We start from the raw sequence: 19,899 nt of genomic DNA, 5'->3' as shown, positions 1-19,899 counted from the left end.
TTTTTTTTTTTTTTTTTTTTTTTTTTTTTTTTTTTTTTTTTTTTTTTTTTTTTTTTTTTCTGACCTTATAATCTGATGGTGTATTACTCCAAAACTTAGGTTTTATTGGATATGGGCCCACCCATAAGCAAAGAACTTCAGCTCGTCTCTTTCCACACGGTCTCAAAAGGATACTGGGGTGAATGTGGACAGCGCGGTGGCTATTTTGAGATGACTAATATCTCTCCCAGGGTTCGTTCCAGATTCTAGTGATTGTTTTTCTTTTAAAAAATTCCTAATCCCGTGTTCACCTAAACAAAGTTGTTTCCTTCTGTCATCTAATTTACAGAGTGTTGAGGAGATATACAAGGTTGCTTCGATATCCCTTAGTCCAAATGTGCCCGGGCAGATATTTGTAAGATATATTTATTTTATTCTGTTCAAGTATTCTCTGCAAGTTTTCTCTGTCCTAGCTAAACAAGGATAGATTTTCTCACTTTTTCCAAAGACGTTCATTCATGGCCTGGTTGGAAATGGCACTTTGTACTATTTTTCTTGCAGCTAGGGCTAATGATGAACCCTCCTAAACCTGGAGATATCTCTTATGATCAATTTGCCAGGGAAAGGTATAGCTACCAATGTGAATCAATCTTGAACTTGTGTGTTAGGGGGAATAAAGCTTTATTTTACTCTGAAAAAATGGTGATGGTTGCTTGATTCTGATTGCAGCAAAGGTATCCTTGAGTCGCTAAGGAAGAGGGCACATATAATGACTGATGGATTCAATAGCTGCAGAAATGTTGTCTGTAATTTCACAGAAGGTGAGTATTGTGAATGAGTTTTTATTGGTATTTAGAAGCATATCAGTTGAAATTTTACTGACACGAGAAAGTGTTTTTCAGGTGCCATGTATTCCTTCCCACAAATACGCTTGCCCCCAAGAGCTATTGAGACTGCACAAGGTCTTGGAAAGGCTCCTGATGTTTACTACTGTCTCAAGCTCTTGGAAGCCACCGGCATCTCCACCGTCCCTGGCTCAGGGTTCGGTCAAAAGGAAGGGTGAGTTCTTCATTCTCTTCCAATTCTTCTCGACTTCTCCAGCTTCAGAGCCACAATGTGTTTGATAGTTAAATCTCATTCTGGATGCAGGGTTTTCCACCTTAGGACGACTATCTTGCCAGCTGAGGAAGACATGCCAGCAATAATGGCGAGTTTCAAGAAGTTCAACGACGAGTTCATGGATCAATATGAAGACCACAGAGGTTATTCAAGGATGTGACAGATGGTTTGACTGCTGATAATATCAAACAACTCTTAAATTCTATAAATACTCTTTCCTTTCTCAGTTCACTCACTGATTGGTGGTTTCAGGTTATGTATGTTTCAAATACTTTGAGCATCTACTTTCAATATATTTAGTCCATAAATAAATTTCTACAGAAAGTAGTTTCTTTTTGCTTTTCCCAATTGAAGGATGTATGCTAGTCCCATTCCTATTCCTATAACATTCCCATTCCTATTATACATGAAACAAAGGCGCTATTTCTACATTTAAAAAAAAAAAAAAAAAAAAAAAAAAACCAGAACATGTCTGTCTAATAGGAATGTTATTGATTTGAATTTGAAACATTTCATTTCACCATTTATTAGTAAAATCTAATCAACAATTCCAGATTTGTTTTAATACTACCAGTATAATATTCTTTTTGTACAACCTGGCGGCTACTATTATATTATGTGGTTTAATTAGAGCAGACAACGGAATAAACAAAAAGGCATCACCACTTCAAGGAACAATGAAAACATACACAACGTCCAATCCAAAGTGAAAAGTGTTTTCACAGTATAAACATCATATCAGAGGTTTGGGGTCCAGATCAGACAAGCCATCTTGGGACGACCCTGAACATAGACCCACAACCTCATTATTAGTAGCAACCTATCAACCAACCAAATGTTCAAAGCAACATTTCAACATGAATGCTGATGTCCTCTCAGAGCTTTGCAATCAAGCCAGGGTGGCATGGCTTTGGCGTCGCTCCATTTTCCTTGGGATCTGAGTCAGCTGAGCTGGGAGGCACATCTACGGCTGGTGAGCAATTAAAGAATCCATGGGGCTGCACAGTAAGCAACACAAAGGTGAGCAAATCCATTAGGATTCAGATGCAACTAATATATAAGAATGACAGCATCACATATTTGAAACCGTGGCTGAATCTCAATACAGATTGGATATCAAAATCTAGTGACCACCAGCCCCAGCAGAGTATTTATTGATATCAAGTCACATAATTGTTATACCATAAGCATGAAACCAATGCGCTCCACGGGCATTACTGGCCAGTCTTCCAACCGAGGAACATGTGTCAACCCAAACATGTACCTGTAAAATTTTCACACCAAAATCACATTACATATCTGAGAACTTAGAAAATCACAATTGTCCATTGTACTCTCTTCCATTACTCTATTCCTTTCTATATAGAGAGAACTGATTCAAGCTACAATTTTAAACAGATTCTTAAGCATGATACTAAAAAGCATATGGCATACAGCTTGAATAATCAATAAACAAACTGCCTTCAAAGCTTATCATGTATGGAGGAAAGACTAACCAAAGAACAATGTCAGTTTCTTCTAGTGATCTGTTCTTTTTAACCCAAGTAGCCAATCCCTCTCCCACTCGTGGATTTTGATTTGGAAACTCTCCTCCTGGGAACATCTCATCAGGAGCATATGGTGTAACCCAAAGGTTATGTTTTAAGAAAGCAGCTCTTCTTAGAAATTTTGCATTTCCACCAGCTAATGGCAAACAATTTGATCCAGGTATTAGCTTGTAGCCTGTCAATTGCCCAGTGCGGTTGACTGTTCTTGTGTTCCTTATCTAAATTATTGACATCACATGTTACTCTAATAATGCTATAAAATTCTGTGCTTGACATGCCCAAACAATCACCAAAGCAGATTAACAAAGGTCTATTGCCTATTATATATACATATAACAATTAATATGATTTTTTAAAAAAGCATCAATAACTGATAAATAACAGAAACCAATCTAAGACAAGTCTTTTTCCTAGCTTCCAAAAGAAATATACATTAAAATTCCAATAGCAATGACAATTAACTGATCTCATAAACTAAGTCTTTTGAATTGTGATTTAAAATACATGTATGGATCATGGGGAATGAAGCTCTTAAATTTTCAAAACAAATGGGTGGAAAACCTACAACAATAAAAAAGAAACCTTACAATCCAATGTCGAGCAGATGAAGGATTACAGTCACGCATAGCTTCCAGTTCAGTTTTGAGTACTCTCTCTTCAGCAAAAAATGCATTGTTATGAACATTTTGTCCACCTGGCTCTTCGACTCTAACATTTACTTCAACAACCTACATAGAAAGAAGCAAAAATATTAAATCCTAACATTACTGCCAACAAAAACAGCAATGAAACAGGAGTATAATACTGAAAGGTTTACGGGAAATGATGAAAATTGGTTAACACTAAAGATTGAAAAAGATGAGCTTCCACAGTCAGAACATGAATAAATGAACCAACATACTATATACGAGGAAAGGATTGAAGGATGGAAATGAACCTGATTATAGGCTTCCCCAGGCTTGCAATCAACAGCCATATCCAACCGAGCGACAAAGAAGTGTTGATGCACAGGTGCGTATAGGCCAGGTGCAATAGTTGTCCCATATTTTCGCTGTTCCCCAGGTTGTAAAGCTCCTAGGCTGAGAATTCCAGTAAGCTTAACTTCTGCTTCCATTTTTCCATCCTGCAGTAGAAATGTCTACAGTGTTATTTTATTTAACAATGATGAACTAAAATAGAAAAGAAAACAGATAGTGCTATTTTTCAAATAAAGAGACTAAAGTTGCAAATTGTTTTTCCCTCCCATAGGAAGCAAATAACTTGCCTGATAAAAATGCCAGAAAAATCCATATTCATAGTTTGCCACAGTACACATGAAGGACACTGTCAGTCGTCGTGAACGCCTTACTTCAGCTAAGCCTGTTCTCCAATCTTGATGTTTCCATAAGATTCCATGATCCTCCTCATGCAAACAAACACAGTTTTCAATTGTTTCAACACCTCCTGTGAAATTTATAAAGTGTGCATCGAAATACTTGATGTAGCCTAAACAATCACAACCCTGCAACCAGAGTGAAGCCATTTAATTTCTGATTCCAACCTCATTTTGAGCTCCATCTAATCTAAATATGGTAAACGAATGAGAAAGTAATCCATAAACAAAAGGATGTGCTCTGACCTTCTTTAGTGAGTGAGCATTTCTACCTAGCCCATCTTCACCAGCATCAAATGCATTTTTCCTGTAGTGTGGATCATTTGGATCACCATAGGGGACTACCATCTCAACAAAGCTTAATCTATGAGCCACAGGCCTACGACCTCTGCTACCATCAACATATGCAACTGAGTAGATAACCAAACCTTCCCTGGGGGTGAAACCAATGCGAAAGTTCCACTGGAAAAAAAGTGTTTAACTTAAGTGACAGTCATCTGCCAAACATGATGAAATAAATCAGGGTTAGCAGCTTAAGTAATCAAGTACCTTCTGCCATTGAACAAAGTGTCCATTAACTCGGAAGCTAGGGCCTTCGGGTTGAATGATGTGCAGAGGTTTCACATCACTTCGATCAACACCTCCTCTCGTTTCACCAGGAGTATAGTTTCTCAATGGATCAGCAGGGGGTAGGGGAACCAATTTACAATCTTCAAACTCTAGAACAACCATATTTTGCATATCTACCAGTATATAAATTCCTTCAACTGGACGGGCATAGCCATTTTCCATTGGGCAATCACTTTCAGTTCGACAGAAAATAAGTGGTTTTGCAAGTCTGCGATTTGGTGCATCAGCCTCACTGTAATAACCAACACACCTGAAGAAAAAATAATCATATATCAGACATCTCTAGAGAATGACAGATGTATATGCAGTAAAATTCATAATAATCAATTAATAAAAGAGAAAGGGAATAATGCATCAACCTACCAGGCATCTACCATCACAAGATCCATATCCAGAATACCTCTCTTTTTCATAGCCTCCTGAAAAGGAAGAAAATCCTTTATGACAGCTTCACATTCAGCATATTCAGAAGCATCCTGAAAGAAATCAAAGAGAATCATGATTCAATCCTTTAATTGTTCATATGCATGTGAATATTCTGTACTACTACTACTACTATTATTATTATTATTATTATTATTATTATTATTTTATTTTTCATTTTAGACTGGGAAAAAAGAAGCTCACTGAATGGGTGCCTTGTCAAACAAATAATCTTTTTTTCTTATCTCCTGAAAAAATGGCTAACATTTTGTTAAATGGAATATATTTTCAGACAGGATACTTTCCAGAATACAATCAGCAGTAGTCAAGGGCAATCCTGATCCTAAATGGGAATAGAGTCAAAGATTACATATGCTCCCTATTAAATAAGTTAGTTAAAGAAGAATTTTATGATTTTACACCCGTACAAGTACCATACCATTGAAGGCTGCACATCAGGCACCACCTTTGATGAAATGGCTTTGCCCCGATGGTGGCCACCCCGAGTTACAGCATGAACCTCTGAAAGCTCAACAATCCAGATGCTGGTCTCATTTGACTTCTTGTTGTAAACAACAAGTCTTGCCTGTCTAGGAGGAAGTTTACTGGGAATGACAGGTCCCTTTTTTGTTCTGGGTAATAAGGATGGTTGGAAAGGAGGAAAGAAGTAAGCATCCGCTAATGCAACCACATTCTTATCAGGTTCCACCAAGGAAACTTCAATAAACCGCATACTATCTCTCACCTAAACATTAAACATTAGTGTCATGTAATATCCCCACCTAATCTAGATTTTTTAAAAGTAATATAAAACATCTAACAACCTCAGGAGTTGCCCCAGCTGCCCTGACAGTTGCTACAGCTACTGAGATCTCAGCACCAGTTAATGGTTCCAAAGGATGGTGGCTTTGCACCCTCATCATTATTGGTAAACCTGTAAATTAAAAACCATAGAAAATTACTCCTGTTTTTCCAAAATCAATCCTTACAAAATTTTACCCAAAACTTAAGCACACGTCATACAAAATTAGTAACCAGGTTTCACCTAGTTTTTGATACCTCCAGTCTGACAAGAAAGAAAGTTGGCTTTCATAATTTGGAAAAAAAAAAAAAAAAAAAAGTAGCATAACGCTATCCAATGTCAAGGATATCAGGATTTGTGATCCCTCACAGAGTGGAAAGTAGCCAAAGACATGTTGCGTATTCGGTCTAGTGATCCACAAATGCGAAAATACTTTTTCATTTTACACCAACTATAAAACTGATCAAGGAATGACAAAAGAATACTTCACAGTTCACACTTTCACAGTATCTCCAGAAAGCAGTATGATCTTCACAGGCACGCGCAGATACCGACACATATGGAGAGTTCATCTATCTATGCATGCAATTAATCAACTAATAAATCTACACAAATATATACCAGTAAACGTAGATAAAGGCAAATACGTACATACATGCGTTTAATTAAACAAAATTTACACAGGATGGCAAATATTACAGTATGGCAGGACATATACACGCATGCGCACCTTTAACTGAAGTCAGATTCGGCGCAGGAGGTTGATCAGCGGAATCGGTCACAATCGCCAGGGCCGGAGCATCGGCGGTGGCGCTGAGGGACTCCCGGCGGCCGATCTCGCGATCACCGAAGGCGGTGCATTGGCGCAAAACGTCGTCGTCGGAAACAGTAATGGCGGAATCATTTCGCGGAGGAGGCGTCGCTTTTTCCGGAGCTGAGGCCATTGCAACGGATTCGCGAGCTCAATGTAACCGCCGTAGTAATTATCAGTGTAGAAATGATGGTAACAATTCTCCTCTGACATACAGCGAGAATAGTTTCTCTCTCTACGGTTCCACAATCCGCCACTCTAAGCACCACCGCTCCCTCCCTCTCTCTCTCTCTCTCTATCACTCCCTCTCTGAGTTTCTCTTTCTCTCTCTCTGTTCTCCGTTGTTTGAACGGAAAGATTGAGTCTCCGCAGTAGCTGAGAAGTACGCCTCTGAAATTCCGGTGGATGTACTTGTATATATATGTGTAAATATATATCTCTGTGTGTATCGGTGTATCGGCAAGCTAGGTGAAGAAGGGGGAAACCAGGGGCCGGGTGGCTTGACGTGGCCGCGTGGACAGCAGGGGAAGGAGAAATGAAATATATATAAAAATTAAACAAAATTTTTGTGATATATTTGATAAAAATTTGGATCAAGTTATTGAGACCAAAACTTTTTTAGTATGTTCTCTCTCCTTTTTTTTTTTTTCTTTTTTAATAAGGATAAATCAGCTAATTTATGGTAACTAAATGAATATTACTAGATTTTGGGAAAAGATTTTGATCTCTATAACTTTATCCATTATATATATATGATACAAGTGCATTGTTTTTCGTAATTTATTTATAAATTTTAGAATAATGATGCACATCTCTCTTAAATTATTAAAATTTTTTCCATTTTATTATTAAATGAATTATTTTTTTCTTGTAACTCTAAATGTAACGTATCAAAATATATATATTAATGTAACGTAAAAAAATGTAGAGTAAAATTTATGAACTTATTTTGAGTTGATTAATTTTTAATTTACAAAAAATATATATATCAATTATCTGAATGTGTATTTAACATAAAACTTATCTGTTGATTCTAGTTGACAGATGATCACAAGAAAATTATCATAAGTAGCTCTTAGTTAATCTACTCAAATCAAAAACTTAAAATTTTATAATTATTTAATTAACTATAAAATTAATTTCATAATTTTGGGTCTCTAATAAGAGAGTTTCACAAGATGGATGAGATTTATTTCATTTTCACCCGAGAACACGAGAAGTAGAAAAAGACAAAAGGGGGGAGGGAAGCCAGCTCATCTCTGGTTTTGGCTTGTCTCTGTAGTTCACTTTATCTTTAACCTTGGCACTATGTACCTATCTGGCTTATAAATGGCAATGCCACATTGAAACACAGAAACACTCTCTGTTCAAAGTTAAGTGTGTGTTCCATATAGAAATCAGAATCGGAATGAAAATTAAATGCTTGATAATAATGATGAGTTTTGATACAAATATTTTGCATGTTTGATAATTTCATCACTCTTTTTTATTTTTTATTTTTATGAATTTTTCATAGCCACTATTTGAAAATTGAATTTTAAACAAAATTAATATTTGCAAATTGCAATACAAAGATACTGTACATCTGTTGAGAATTGAAAGCCAGTATCCTAATGGAGAAACTTTAATGCAGCGTTAAGCAATAGAGCTCTTACTTACTTGCCTAGCAAATATTTAAAATAACATTTTTTACTATTGAATCGTTTCACTTTTATTCATTGGATTTGAACATAAGACCTCTCATTTGAGAAGCCACAGCTAGCCACTCAACCACAAAGCCTTTAGCTGGTGTTATATAATTATTAAAATTCATTAGCAAATTCTTTTTTATGAAGTTATTTTTGTCATTTATAATCAATATTAATGGTTAATGTTTTATTATTTCTATATAAACGTCATTTAATTTGTAGTAGTGAATTGAATATTGATTCTAAATGGTAAAATAACCTCATATGTTAATAAAGCTTGACAATTATATAACACTAAGGATTAAAAGTACAACATTATAAACAATTAAGGGGTTAACTTTGTTTAAACTAACTTATAAGGGTCAAATTTTCAAAAGTAAAATAATTTAGGAGGCTGAAATTGTTTCATAAAGCCTATTTGAAAGAGTCATTTTGTGTCACTAGAACATAAGGTTATCGGCACCTAATGATTATTTATGTTTTATATATTATAAAAAAAATTAGTAAAATAGTAAAAATGTATTAATTTATATATTATAAAAAATTACTAAAATAGTAAACAATTATCTGCCACTTTAATGCACTCATATATATATAGCTTGATAGGTTCAATGCACAATGTACTTTCTTTTCATTTTTTTCTATTATGCAAATATTTGGATATTGCAATGTATCTGCACATTTACACATTTACTAATAAGTGATGATTTGACATGCCAAATATCTTCATTAAGATGTTCCATGTAACCTAACATTCACATCACCATACAAATTTGCATAAACATATATTTATATTTAAATTCTTCACTAAAGATGTTTTCATTTTAAAAAGAAACTTAATTGATATCGTGTTAAAACTTCCTTCTTTCCACTTTTCTCATGTATCTCCTTTTACTTCCTCTCACCATAGGGATGTTCATTTCAACACATCTATTGATTTGACCCTACAAAGTCATCAAAATCATTCTTCTAAAATGTTCCGACTGAGACAACTCTAACCGAATTAGTCAGACAGTTAATTTAGTAACCATAAAGTTTCAAGTGTGACTTTCTATATTATGCATGGAGCTGGACTGAGACAACTACAACCGAGTTAGTCAGACAGTTATTTTGGTAACCAGAAGGTTTCAAATTTGACTACTCCCTATGCATGAAACTATCTATTGATGACTTTATTGGTTTGAGCCTATCACTGTATACGTTAAAATTATCTTATAATTTATAAGTACAATAGTACATAACAATTGGTGGTGCAGCTTCATTCATGCAAGTGATTTTGTGTCTCTTTCTGTTTTGACAGCCCCACCACCAGCTTGCACCAAACTCCATGGATTTATGTTGTTGGAGGATCCTTTTCACCTTTTCACCTTTTAAATTTTCTTTTCCGACTGCCTGTCAACCTATCACTCTTAATATATATATTTATGTAACCAACCATAGGCTAAAGGATAAAAGTAGTAACGCAATGGAGCACTATCCACAGAGCCAAACAAATTCATCATAGCTAACCATGTATACGCAGGTCTGCTTCTTTGAAAAGCCATTCCACTGATATTTTAAGTTTATTAGTATAAGCAGGCCTGTTTCATGTAGTGGGGGAACTATAATAGACATTTCCAATTTTTAATGGTTTTATTGGGGTGATTATAATATAATAGATATTTTTATTTTTTTTAAATGATTTTATTGAAAGGAAGTTTTAGTCCGTAAAAACTTAATTGGATTCATAAAAAATTTCGAATATGAGATCAGAGTTAATTTTCAGAATTGAGTTCTATGTAATAAACTGTAAGTATTTGTAGGTCATGAAGTTGAGGGATCATGGTCACTTTTGATCTCTGTGAATTTGTGTTGTAAATGAATGAAGATGATCCTAGGTGGCTAGATGGTGCATGAAGAATATATGTATCTTCGACTCAAATAGCCTATGCGACGATGATACTTAATAAGTATTCTTTACTGTTTTTTACATTTACACATGTAGTTATTTATACAATAACTACAGGATTGTTAAACAACCTACTAATCCACCATTGTATTATAACTACACATGATTCCACTATCAACTAATAATTGTAGTAGTAGTGGTGCAACATTGAGAACCCATGATTGTATCAATTTAACACATCTATCCATAATCCTTACAGGGTGGAAGTATATAAAAACAGTACTATGAGAATAAGGGATTTTACCTTTTACATCTAAAATTAATGTAATTGATCATTGTCCCGAACATCCGACTGCAACGTACGTAATGGATGCATTTATGTCACGTAGTCTTCATCAATCGTATTCACTTTTATCCTAACCACTACCAAATTTTGGCATATCATGGAATAATAAGTCATTAAAAACCCCATGTTAATATATACTTTAATGTATTGTTTAGATCTGTACGTAACTCTGTTATGTCTTGTTTTGCTTAATCATATCACATCAATAGCTGCTGTTTCATAGGCTGCAAAGGTTTCACTACATACATTAATATTTACGAGCATATTGGGAACTATGTATATCATACTATTTTTATATTCTACGGAGTACTTATTAGAGATTTTATGTTTTTTATTTCAAATTGTTTTATTGAGTCCAATTAATTTAGAGTGTGTACAATTATTATTGTTGATAGGATTATATTATAGTTTTATTAGCCCAATAAATTAATAAGTGTGTAGGCCTGTAAACTCTTCTCGGATCGATTATATTTAACTGAGAAATTAATCTTAAAGATCAGACGTCAGTGTTAGTAATATTATATTATAATGTGTGAATATGTAATATAATATTATATTCATCATCCACATCTAATTATGTGTGGTGAGTCAAGCTGATGGAGGTGGTGCCTATTATACTACCTAGTTGCAATTATTTTATTTTATTTTATATAAATAATATGCATGCATGGTTGAGCTTACTTGACTAGATAGCTAGCAAGATTCCTCCTTACATGGAATTGATGTCCGATTGGAAATCTCAACTACCATGCGTTAGGCTATCTTCGTACATACAATCTTTTCTCATTTTCAAAATATTACTATATCACTAAATTTGTAATTATTCATTATTCACTCCACGTCCATGCAGATGGCCTTGAGCAAGATTCTCATATTTGTGTGCAAAAGATTATCATACTAATCACCTAAAAAATGACCGATGAGATAGAACATAATTTTCATACCGGAAGGCTACATTACGAGTTTGATTTTTGTTAGCATCCTCTTGATCAATTCTATCGCACAAGTTTTCTTAGTAATTTATTATCTCTCTTACGTGATTTATGAGCTATTACATATGAACGAGCAGTTTATCAACCCTTGAATAGTAATTGCTGATTTTTCTCGTCACTCAAAAATGATTCTCATGCAAATAAACATTTTATCACTAATTTCCCTTCTCCATTAATTGCAACGGTTTCTCTCGCCACCCAAAAAAAAAAAAAAAAANTATAATTTATAAGTACAATAGTACATAACAATTGGTGGTGCAGCTTCATTCATGCAAGTGATTTTGTGTCTCTTTCTGTTTTGACAGCCCCACCACCAGCTTGCACCAAACTCCATGGATTTATGTTGTTGGAGGATCCTTTTCACCTTTTCACCTTTTAAATTTTCTTTTCCGACTGCCTGTCAACCTATCACTCTTAATATATATATTTATGTAACCAACCATAGGCTAAAGGATAAAAGTAGTAACGCAATGGAGCACTATCCACAGAGCCAAACAAATTCATCATAGCTAACCATGTATACGCAGGTCTGCTTCTTTGAAAAGCCATTCCACTGATATTTTAAGTTTATTAGTATAAGCAGGCCTGTTTCATGTAGTGGGGGAACTATAATAGACATTTCCAATTTTTAATGGTTTTATTGGGGTGATTATAATATAATAGATATTTTTATTTTTTTTAAATGATTTTATTGAAAGGAAGTTTTAGTCCGTAAAAACTTAATTGGATTCATAAAAAATTTCGAATATGAGATCAGAGTTAATTTTCAGAATTGAGTTCTATGTAATAAACTGTAAGTATTTGTAGGTCATGAAGTTGAGGGATCATGGTCACTTTTGATCTCTGTGAATTTGTGTTGTAAATGAATGAAGATGATCCTAGGTGGCTAGATGGTGCATGAAGAATATATGTATCTTCGACTCAAATAGCCTATGCGACGATGATACTTAATAAGTATTCTTTACTGTTTTTTACATTTACACATGTAGTTATTTATACAATAACTACAGGATTGTTAAACAACCTACTAATCCACCATTGTATTATAACTACACATGATTCCACTATCAACTAATAATTGTAGTAGTAGTGGTGCAACATTGAGAACCCATGATTGTATCAATTTAACACATCTATCCATAATCCTTACAGGGTGGAAGTATATAAAAACAGTACTATGAGAATAAGGGATTTTACCTTTTACATCTAAAATTAATGTAATTGATCATTGTCCCGAACATCCGACTGCAACGTACGTAATGGATGCATTTATGTCACGTAGTCTTCATCAATCGTATTCACTTTTATCCTAACCACTACCAAATTTTGGCATATCATGGAATAATAAGTCATTAAAAACCCCATGTTAATATATACTTTAATGTATTGTTTAGATCTGTACGTAACTCTGTTATGTCTTGTTTTGCTTAATCATATCACATCAATAGCTGCTGTTTCATAGGCTGCAAAGGTTTCACTACATACATTAATATTTACGAGCATATTGGGAACTATGTATATCATACTATTTTTATATTCTACGGAGTACTTATTAGAGATTTTATGTTTTTTATTTCAAATTGTTTTATTGAGTCCAATTAATTTAGAGTGTGTACAATTATTATTGTTGATAGGATTATATTATAGTTTTATTAGCCCAATAAATTAATAAGTGTGTAGGCCTGTAAACTCTTCTCGGATCGATTATATTTAACTGAGAAATTAATCTTAAAGATCAGACGTCAGTGTTAGTAATATTATATTATAATGTGTGAATATGTAATATAATATTATATTCATCATCCACATCTAATTATGTGTGGTGAGTCAAGCTGATGGAGGTGGTGCCTATTATACTACCTAGTTGCAATTATTTTATTTTATTTTATATAAATAATATGCATGCATGGTTGAGCTTACTTGACTAGATAGCTAGCAAGATTCCTCCTTACATGGAATTGATGTCCGATTGGAAATCTCAACTACCATGCGTTAGGCTATCTTCGTACATACAATCTTTTCTCATTTTCAAAATATTACTATATCACTAAATTTGTAATTATTCATTATTCACTCCACGTCCATGCAGATGGCCTTGAGCAAGATTCTCATATTTGTGTGCAAAAGATTATCATACTAATCACCTAAAAAATGACCGATGAGATAGAACATAATTTTCATACCGGAAGGCTACATTACGAGTTTGATTTTTGTTAGCATCCTCTTGATCAATTCTATCGCACAAGTTTTCTTAGTAATTTATTATCTCTCTTACGTGATTTATGAGCTATTACATATGAACGAGCAGTTTATCAACCCTTGAATAGTAATTGCTGATTTTTCTCGTCACTCAAAAATGATTCTCATGCAAATAAACATTTTATCACTAATTTCCCTTCTCCATTAATTGCAACGGTTTCTCTCGCCACCCAAAAAAAAAAAAAAAAGTCATACTAATCAACATTATATTTTATCACTTCTCGTCTATTTTTGAGTTCATATGTAATTCATTATTAATTTACGTATGATCTGTTTTTAACTTTCGAATTAAAATTCAAGCCTCCCACACTAATGTGCTATGTGCTATACAAAATAAATAATTTGAATGGATTAAAAATATAAATCACTTAAATTGTCTTTCTTACCAGAGGAATTGATCATATGCAATTAAAAATTAGTCATGGCGACGCACAATGTGTAATTAAATAAATTTCTAATAAAAAAATATAACAAAACTATATTCATATCATCCCTATTTCTATTGTCTTGGCGTGATGATTTTGTGTGGATGTCGTTACTCGCATTAACAAACATTGGATGTAGTACATAATATGTTAACAATATACTTATAAAACCAATACATTAATTTTATAATAAAAATAATTTTCAATTAAATATCTCTTAAAATTATACCATAATCATAATTACATGTCAAACACTCAATTTATGAACATGTAGTTTTAAATTTATTTACCTACAATTAACATATTACGAACTTAGAACATTGTTAGAATTATTTGACGTGATACATTATATGTAAAATTAACAAATTATGTACTTATAAATATAAGTTTATATGCATACAGTTAACCGATTATATTATAAAGATGAATATAATGTTGATCAAACGAAACGAGAAAAAATTGTACCAATTTAAATAAAATAATATTATTTTGAACCAAGATTCACGATATAATTTACATTTAATAGTAAGCTGGGCTTGTGATTCTTAACTTTAACGCATGTATGGGTCAAACATGAAGCGTGCAGTTGAGTTGGTTCACGAACAAGACAAACCGTCCATCCATATTGGATAGGGGTAGCACTATTTATATTACATGTAGTACTAAATAACACAATATAATTTCATTTAGAAAAAATTATACTTTTTGTCCCTAAATTATAAAGTAATTATAAAATTCATTCTTAACTGTTGATCATTCTCACTTTTCGTCCTTAAGTTATTATTGACGTTAATAAAGAGAAAAAAGATGAAAAGTATAACATCAATGATAATTTAGGAACAAAAAATAAACATGACCAACACTCAACAACGAATTCTACAATTACCGTATAACTTAGGGACAAAAGTACAATTTTCTCTTTCATTTAATTAATTGTTAGTACATTCTACAAAATTTCGTATATATATTACATTAAAAAATTGTTAATTTTGGATTTTTTAATGGACAAACTGTCTCTCCATAATCTATACATCATTACATTGGCCCATCCCAAAGAAGTAGGGATTTTATGCAATAATTTAATTTGACTCATATTTTAAATAATTGTACACCTTAAAAAATATAATTGTAAATAAAAATTAAAAGATATAAGATTTATTTAAAAATTCTGCTAATTATAAAATATTCCAAAAAGAAAAAAAAAAAGTATAATCCAAACCCATCCACCAAACTTTCGGTGCCCATGTTAACTTCTCGTGCAGTTAAGTTTTCAATTGTAAGCTTTGTTTGACATAGCTTATTTAAGAGTATAATTTATTTTAAACTACTAATAAGCTAATTGCTTAAAATAATAGATTATTTTGAAATGCTACTCTAAGTCATAGTTTCGTAAATCAAATGCTTTTGGAATATACACAGAAATTAACCTATTTAGATATAAAACTAAATGTGAAAACTATATATCAGCTTAGGCTTTAGTTGAGACGGGACACATGTTTCAATTTGATATCAAAGTCAACCCCATGCCAACCGTCATGGGTTCGAATCTCCACCACGTGTTGTTTGGAGCCCTAAGTAATCAGCTCGCACGTGTGAGGAGACGAACATAAATGTGCAATATAATTTATCAGCTTAGACTTTTTTTTTTTGAGATGGAGCACATGTTTCAATTAAATCTATTTAAATTTTATGAAGATGTCATGTTTAGTCTTTTTAAATTTATTTACTTATCAAAAAACTAATTTTACTAAACACTTCATAATCAACTAGCTTAATAGCTCTTCAGTTTTCAGTTTCAAGCTTATAGCTTTTCAGCTTTCAGCTAGGTTTGCCAAACATAGCCTATGTAGTAAAAATAAATCATATCCATAAAATCGTACGATCCAAAATTTATTTAGAAGAGTTTAGAAATGCTAAAATTTAAGGTTATTTAACGTTTAGTCTTGCAAGATTATGCACATGTTGATATGTAATCTCAACGTGGATTTGTGTAATTGCATTTTTATTGTGGAATGCATATCCAAAAGCATGGCTATGAAATAGGAATGTTGTTAGTCTAATGGGCTGAATAGTACAGGGATGGTTTGGGCTTTCTGACAGAAGGCTTTTGTCAAGTCCAGTTGAGGCCGCATTTTTTTTTTTTTTATAAATAAATCTAGAGTTTTAAGACTTCAATTAAAAAAAATTTTGGTAAATATTACTCCGTAGAATTTGTCTATAGTGCCCTAATATTAAGTACAATTATATGTTTTATATCTAATTGAATTAGATACTAGTGAGTAGCCAAAGACCTTGTGATCTAGTGGCGTCCGGTTGCACCCTTAACATGAGAGGAGTGGATTCGAGTCTCACCAAATAGTGTTGAGTTTTGAACATTAATCTCTTCCCTCAAATATTATCTACTGAATTAATGGGCTAAACCCGTCTCGATGCCAATGCAACAGTGAAATGACCATACAATATAGCAATGTGATTCACGGGCAAGCCAGTATGCATGCATGGCTGCTTCCCTAGATTTAATTTGCCGAGAAAGACGGCATGCACCTGTACACGTCATTGACTAGGCTTACCATACAATCCGAGTAAGAACAACATAACAAACAGAAAGATCCAAACGCACAAATTGCCCCAATTGCACATCTGCACCTGAGCTATCACAGTGTTTGATTACCTGACCTCAAATCATGATTAAAAACGGTAGAAACCCCATCCCCATATCAAACATTACTGGAGTTAGGCTCCCAATAACGAAGTAAGGTGTGAGTAGGTCTCATTGTACGCGCAATAAAGTAGAGAACTGAATGTCTTATTCAAGAGCTATTCATGTGAGTCGGATTTACATCTTCTAGTGAATTTTGGAGCGAGAAACTAGAAGTTAAGATTAGTCTGGCGTAAATTGGGACTTATGTATTAAAAAAAAAAAATGTTACCCCAAGTTAAACATGAATAGTTATTTGCAAAGTTGAGAGTATATATTTAAGTCAATTTCACTTAAAAGTTTTTGGCAAGCTAGCAGCCATGGATATATACATCATATAGTTATAACTTATAAGTGGCCTAATAGGGAAACTATGGTCTATGCAGATTAAAAGTGAAATATATTTTCGCCTAAATTAATTCTTCGTTGACAACTACTATGTAGTATGATGACGGATCTGTTTTCATTCTAAATGCTAAGGCCATGATGGATTAAGAAGGTGTAGTGACATGGTTGGAGTAGGCCTTTAGCCTAGCCCAAGGGCTTGTAATCTAACTTGAGAACGTTTTAATTAGTTGACCATAAATAAATTAGAATTAAAAAATATATATATATAACATAAGTTTATAAATAGAAGTCTTATCTCCATAACTTGTATGTTTCATGTTTGTTTGTTAGTTTTAATTACATTCTAATCCGTTTGTTGACTTGAAGACAATAATACACAGTTGTTTTTCACTTATTCTTGATTAATTGCTTTATAATCCATAATATCGACCAGAACTAAAAGTTAGGGAAAAGAACCGGAAAAGGGAAAGAAAGAAAAGTGCAATCAACATAAAAGCAGTGGTGTATGAACAAAGATCACCAAAAAAAAAAAGGGGAGAAAAAGGAAGCAGTTAAAGTGTCCATTTTGCCAAATCATACCAGGCCACAATCTTCGTTACATATACATGCAATGTATAATAATAATAATAATAATAATAATAATAATGGGAAGGTTACTTGTACGATTACCTCAACCAATTTTTGTTTGTTTGTTCAATCGTTATACCCTGCACCACGGTGCACATAGCAATGTGCACCACGTACGTAAAACGACGTCGTTTTGGTGTTAGTGGACGCGGACGCGAATGACTCCAGAGAATTCACTATCTATAATACACATAATCATTATCTATAATACACAGAAAGTTTGCCTAGAATACACAGAATGTTTGCCCAGAATACACAGAATATTGACACAAAATACACAGATGTTAGTGGACGCGAATGACTCCAGGAAATTCATTATCTATAATACACATAATCATTATATAGAATACACAGAACGTTTGCCTAGAATACACAGAATGTTTGCCCAGAATACACAGAATATTGACACAAAATACACAGAACTCATCATCCTAACATTCGAATGCACAAACACATCACAACCTGTGTTAATAACATGAATACACAGAATATTGACACAAAATACACAGAACTCATCCTCCTAAACATTCGAATGCACAAACACATCACAACATGTGTTACTAACATGAATACACATAACGGTTGCCTAGAATACACAGAACGGTTGCCTAGAATACACATAATGATTGCCTGGAATACATAGAATATTAACATAAATACAGAGACCGGGCGGAACGGGAAACGTGATTTCCAAAAAGCGGACGATCAGTTTACAATGCTCAAAACGACGTCGTTTAGGTACGTGGTGCACATTGCTATGTGCACCGTGGTGCATGGTATAATTTGCCTTGTTTGTTGGTTAGACCAGTCCTAAGTAGACCCTAATTGTATGAGGCATATTTAAACTCATATCATACTTAGATTAATTTCAGTTCGCACCGGGTCGAGCCATATGAAATGAGATTCAAACTCTTGACATTTCTTAAGCGATGAAAGTGCACGGCAATTCACGCCAATTAAGCTGGTTAGCTCAAATAGAATTTTTAATCACTTTTGATGGAGATTAGTGTTTCTCACTAACATAACAATATTGATGGGTTGATCAAAAATCATTTTAAAATTAATCAATAGGTTCATTACCATTTAGAAAAATACACTTTCCGATCACTTTGGGAATATAATTGGGATGGTCTGGGAACATGAAAATGCAAACAGTAATATAATGTTGTATGTGTGAATCTTTTGAAATTTTTTGTTGCTTTTTTTTTTTTTTTTGTGAATCTTTTGAAATTTTTTGTTGCTTTTTTTTTTTTTTTTTCAAGTTTAGAGATTTTAATTAAAAAAATATGCAGTTAAACATTATAATTAATTTAAAAATGAGTTAGAATTAATTAAATCACATTATAATTAATTTAAAAATGAGTTAGAATTAATTAAATCATTCCCCTATATGAAATGTTCATTAACTAATAGCAGCGAAAGCAAATTTGAGATGTGATGGGTCAATTGGTCAAAATTAGACGAAGCCTATGTCTCCTATCTGTTCAAATTCAACACTCAAATGACCCAGCTTCAATTTTTTATTTTTAAAATTTAATTTTTCTTTTCTTCAATTTTTTATTTTTCAAACTATAAAAATAAACATATATTTCCTTTTTCTTTTTCCAGTTTTTTTTTTTTTTTTAATCTCCCATAATCAAATGCTAGCTTTAAAATATAAATAATAATATTTTGAGTTTGACTTTAAAGTTGTATTTGTTTATCTAAAAATTTTTGAGCACTTTGACTCCGTTACAATATAGTATCCGTTACAATAATGTAATATCATTTTATCCAAATTAATACCAATAGTATTGATTAATTATTTCTTTTTAACAACTCAATACGTACATAATATCATTTTCTTCTAGAATATATTGTTCTTATTTAGGAATAAGTATTATATTCATATTCATAAATAGTATATAAATTAAATGTATGCATTCCAATAATTGTATCCATATAA

General features: G+C 33.0%; 2 protein-coding genes across 4 annotated transcripts in view; one reads left to right on the top strand and one right to left on the bottom strand.

Moving 5' to 3' along the window:
- Window positions 1-1,446, top strand: part of LOC116025572 (glutamate--glyoxylate aminotransferase 2) — a 4,118-nt gene extending 2,672 nt beyond the window's left edge. For all 3 annotated transcript variants that reach the window (XM_031266838.1, XM_031266840.1, XM_031266841.1), the window contains exons 9-14: window positions 100-231; window positions 329-394; window positions 541-605; window positions 709-800; window positions 882-1,038; window positions 1,129-1,446. In XM_031266838.1, the coding sequence (XP_031122698.1) occupies window positions 100-231; window positions 329-394; window positions 541-605; window positions 709-800; window positions 882-1,038; window positions 1,129-1,258 (642 nt within the window). In that variant the 3' untranslated portion in view covers window positions 1,259-1,446. The remainder of the gene's footprint in view (window positions 1-99; window positions 232-328; window positions 395-540; window positions 606-708; window positions 801-881; window positions 1,039-1,128) is intronic.
- A 297-nt stretch (window positions 1,447-1,743) lies between these two features.
- Window positions 1,744-7,201, bottom strand: LOC116025638 (primary amine oxidase-like). The gene is made up of 12 exons (XM_031266945.1): window positions 6,603-7,201; window positions 5,895-6,004; window positions 5,510-5,815; window positions 5,011-5,123; window positions 4,567-4,897; window positions 4,264-4,479; window positions 3,910-4,146; window positions 3,583-3,768; window positions 3,233-3,373; window positions 2,595-2,863; window positions 2,281-2,362; window positions 1,744-2,096 (listed from the first exon to the last, which is right to left on the bottom strand). Exons 1-12 carry the CDS (start codon window positions 6,814-6,816, stop codon window positions 1,974-1,976), a joined length of 2,328 nt encoding a protein of 775 aa, XP_031122805.1. The 5' UTR covers window positions 6,817-7,201; the 3' UTR covers window positions 1,744-1,973.
- Window positions 7,202-19,899: the final 12,698 nt, after the last annotated feature.

Source organism: Ipomoea triloba, chromosome 7 (assembly GCF_003576645.1).
Source record: "Ipomoea triloba cultivar NCNSP0323 chromosome 7, ASM357664v1".
NCBI classification, from domain to species: Eukaryota; Viridiplantae; Streptophyta; class Magnoliopsida; order Solanales; family Convolvulaceae; genus Ipomoea; species Ipomoea triloba.
The sequence above is the reverse complement of the archived record's forward strand: the minus strand, read 5'-3'. Positions and strand labels throughout refer to the sequence as shown.

What these genes read in the sequence shown, in the direction of transcription:
- LOC116025638 (XM_031266945.1), bottom strand. Translation starts at nt 6,816, where the DNA reads ATGGCCTCAGCTCCGGAAAAAGCGACGCCTCCTCCGCGAAATGATTCC. An exon ending in CAGCTGGGGCAACTCCTGAG is followed by an intron (nt 5,816 to 5,894) that starts GTTGTTAGATGT and finishes TTTAATGTTTAG; the next exon opens with GTGAGAGATAGTATGCGGTT. An exon ending in GCATTGGTTTCATGCTTATG is followed by an intron (nt 2,097 to 2,280) that starts GTATAACAATTA and finishes CTTACTGTGCAG; the next exon opens with CCCCATGGATTCTTTAATTG.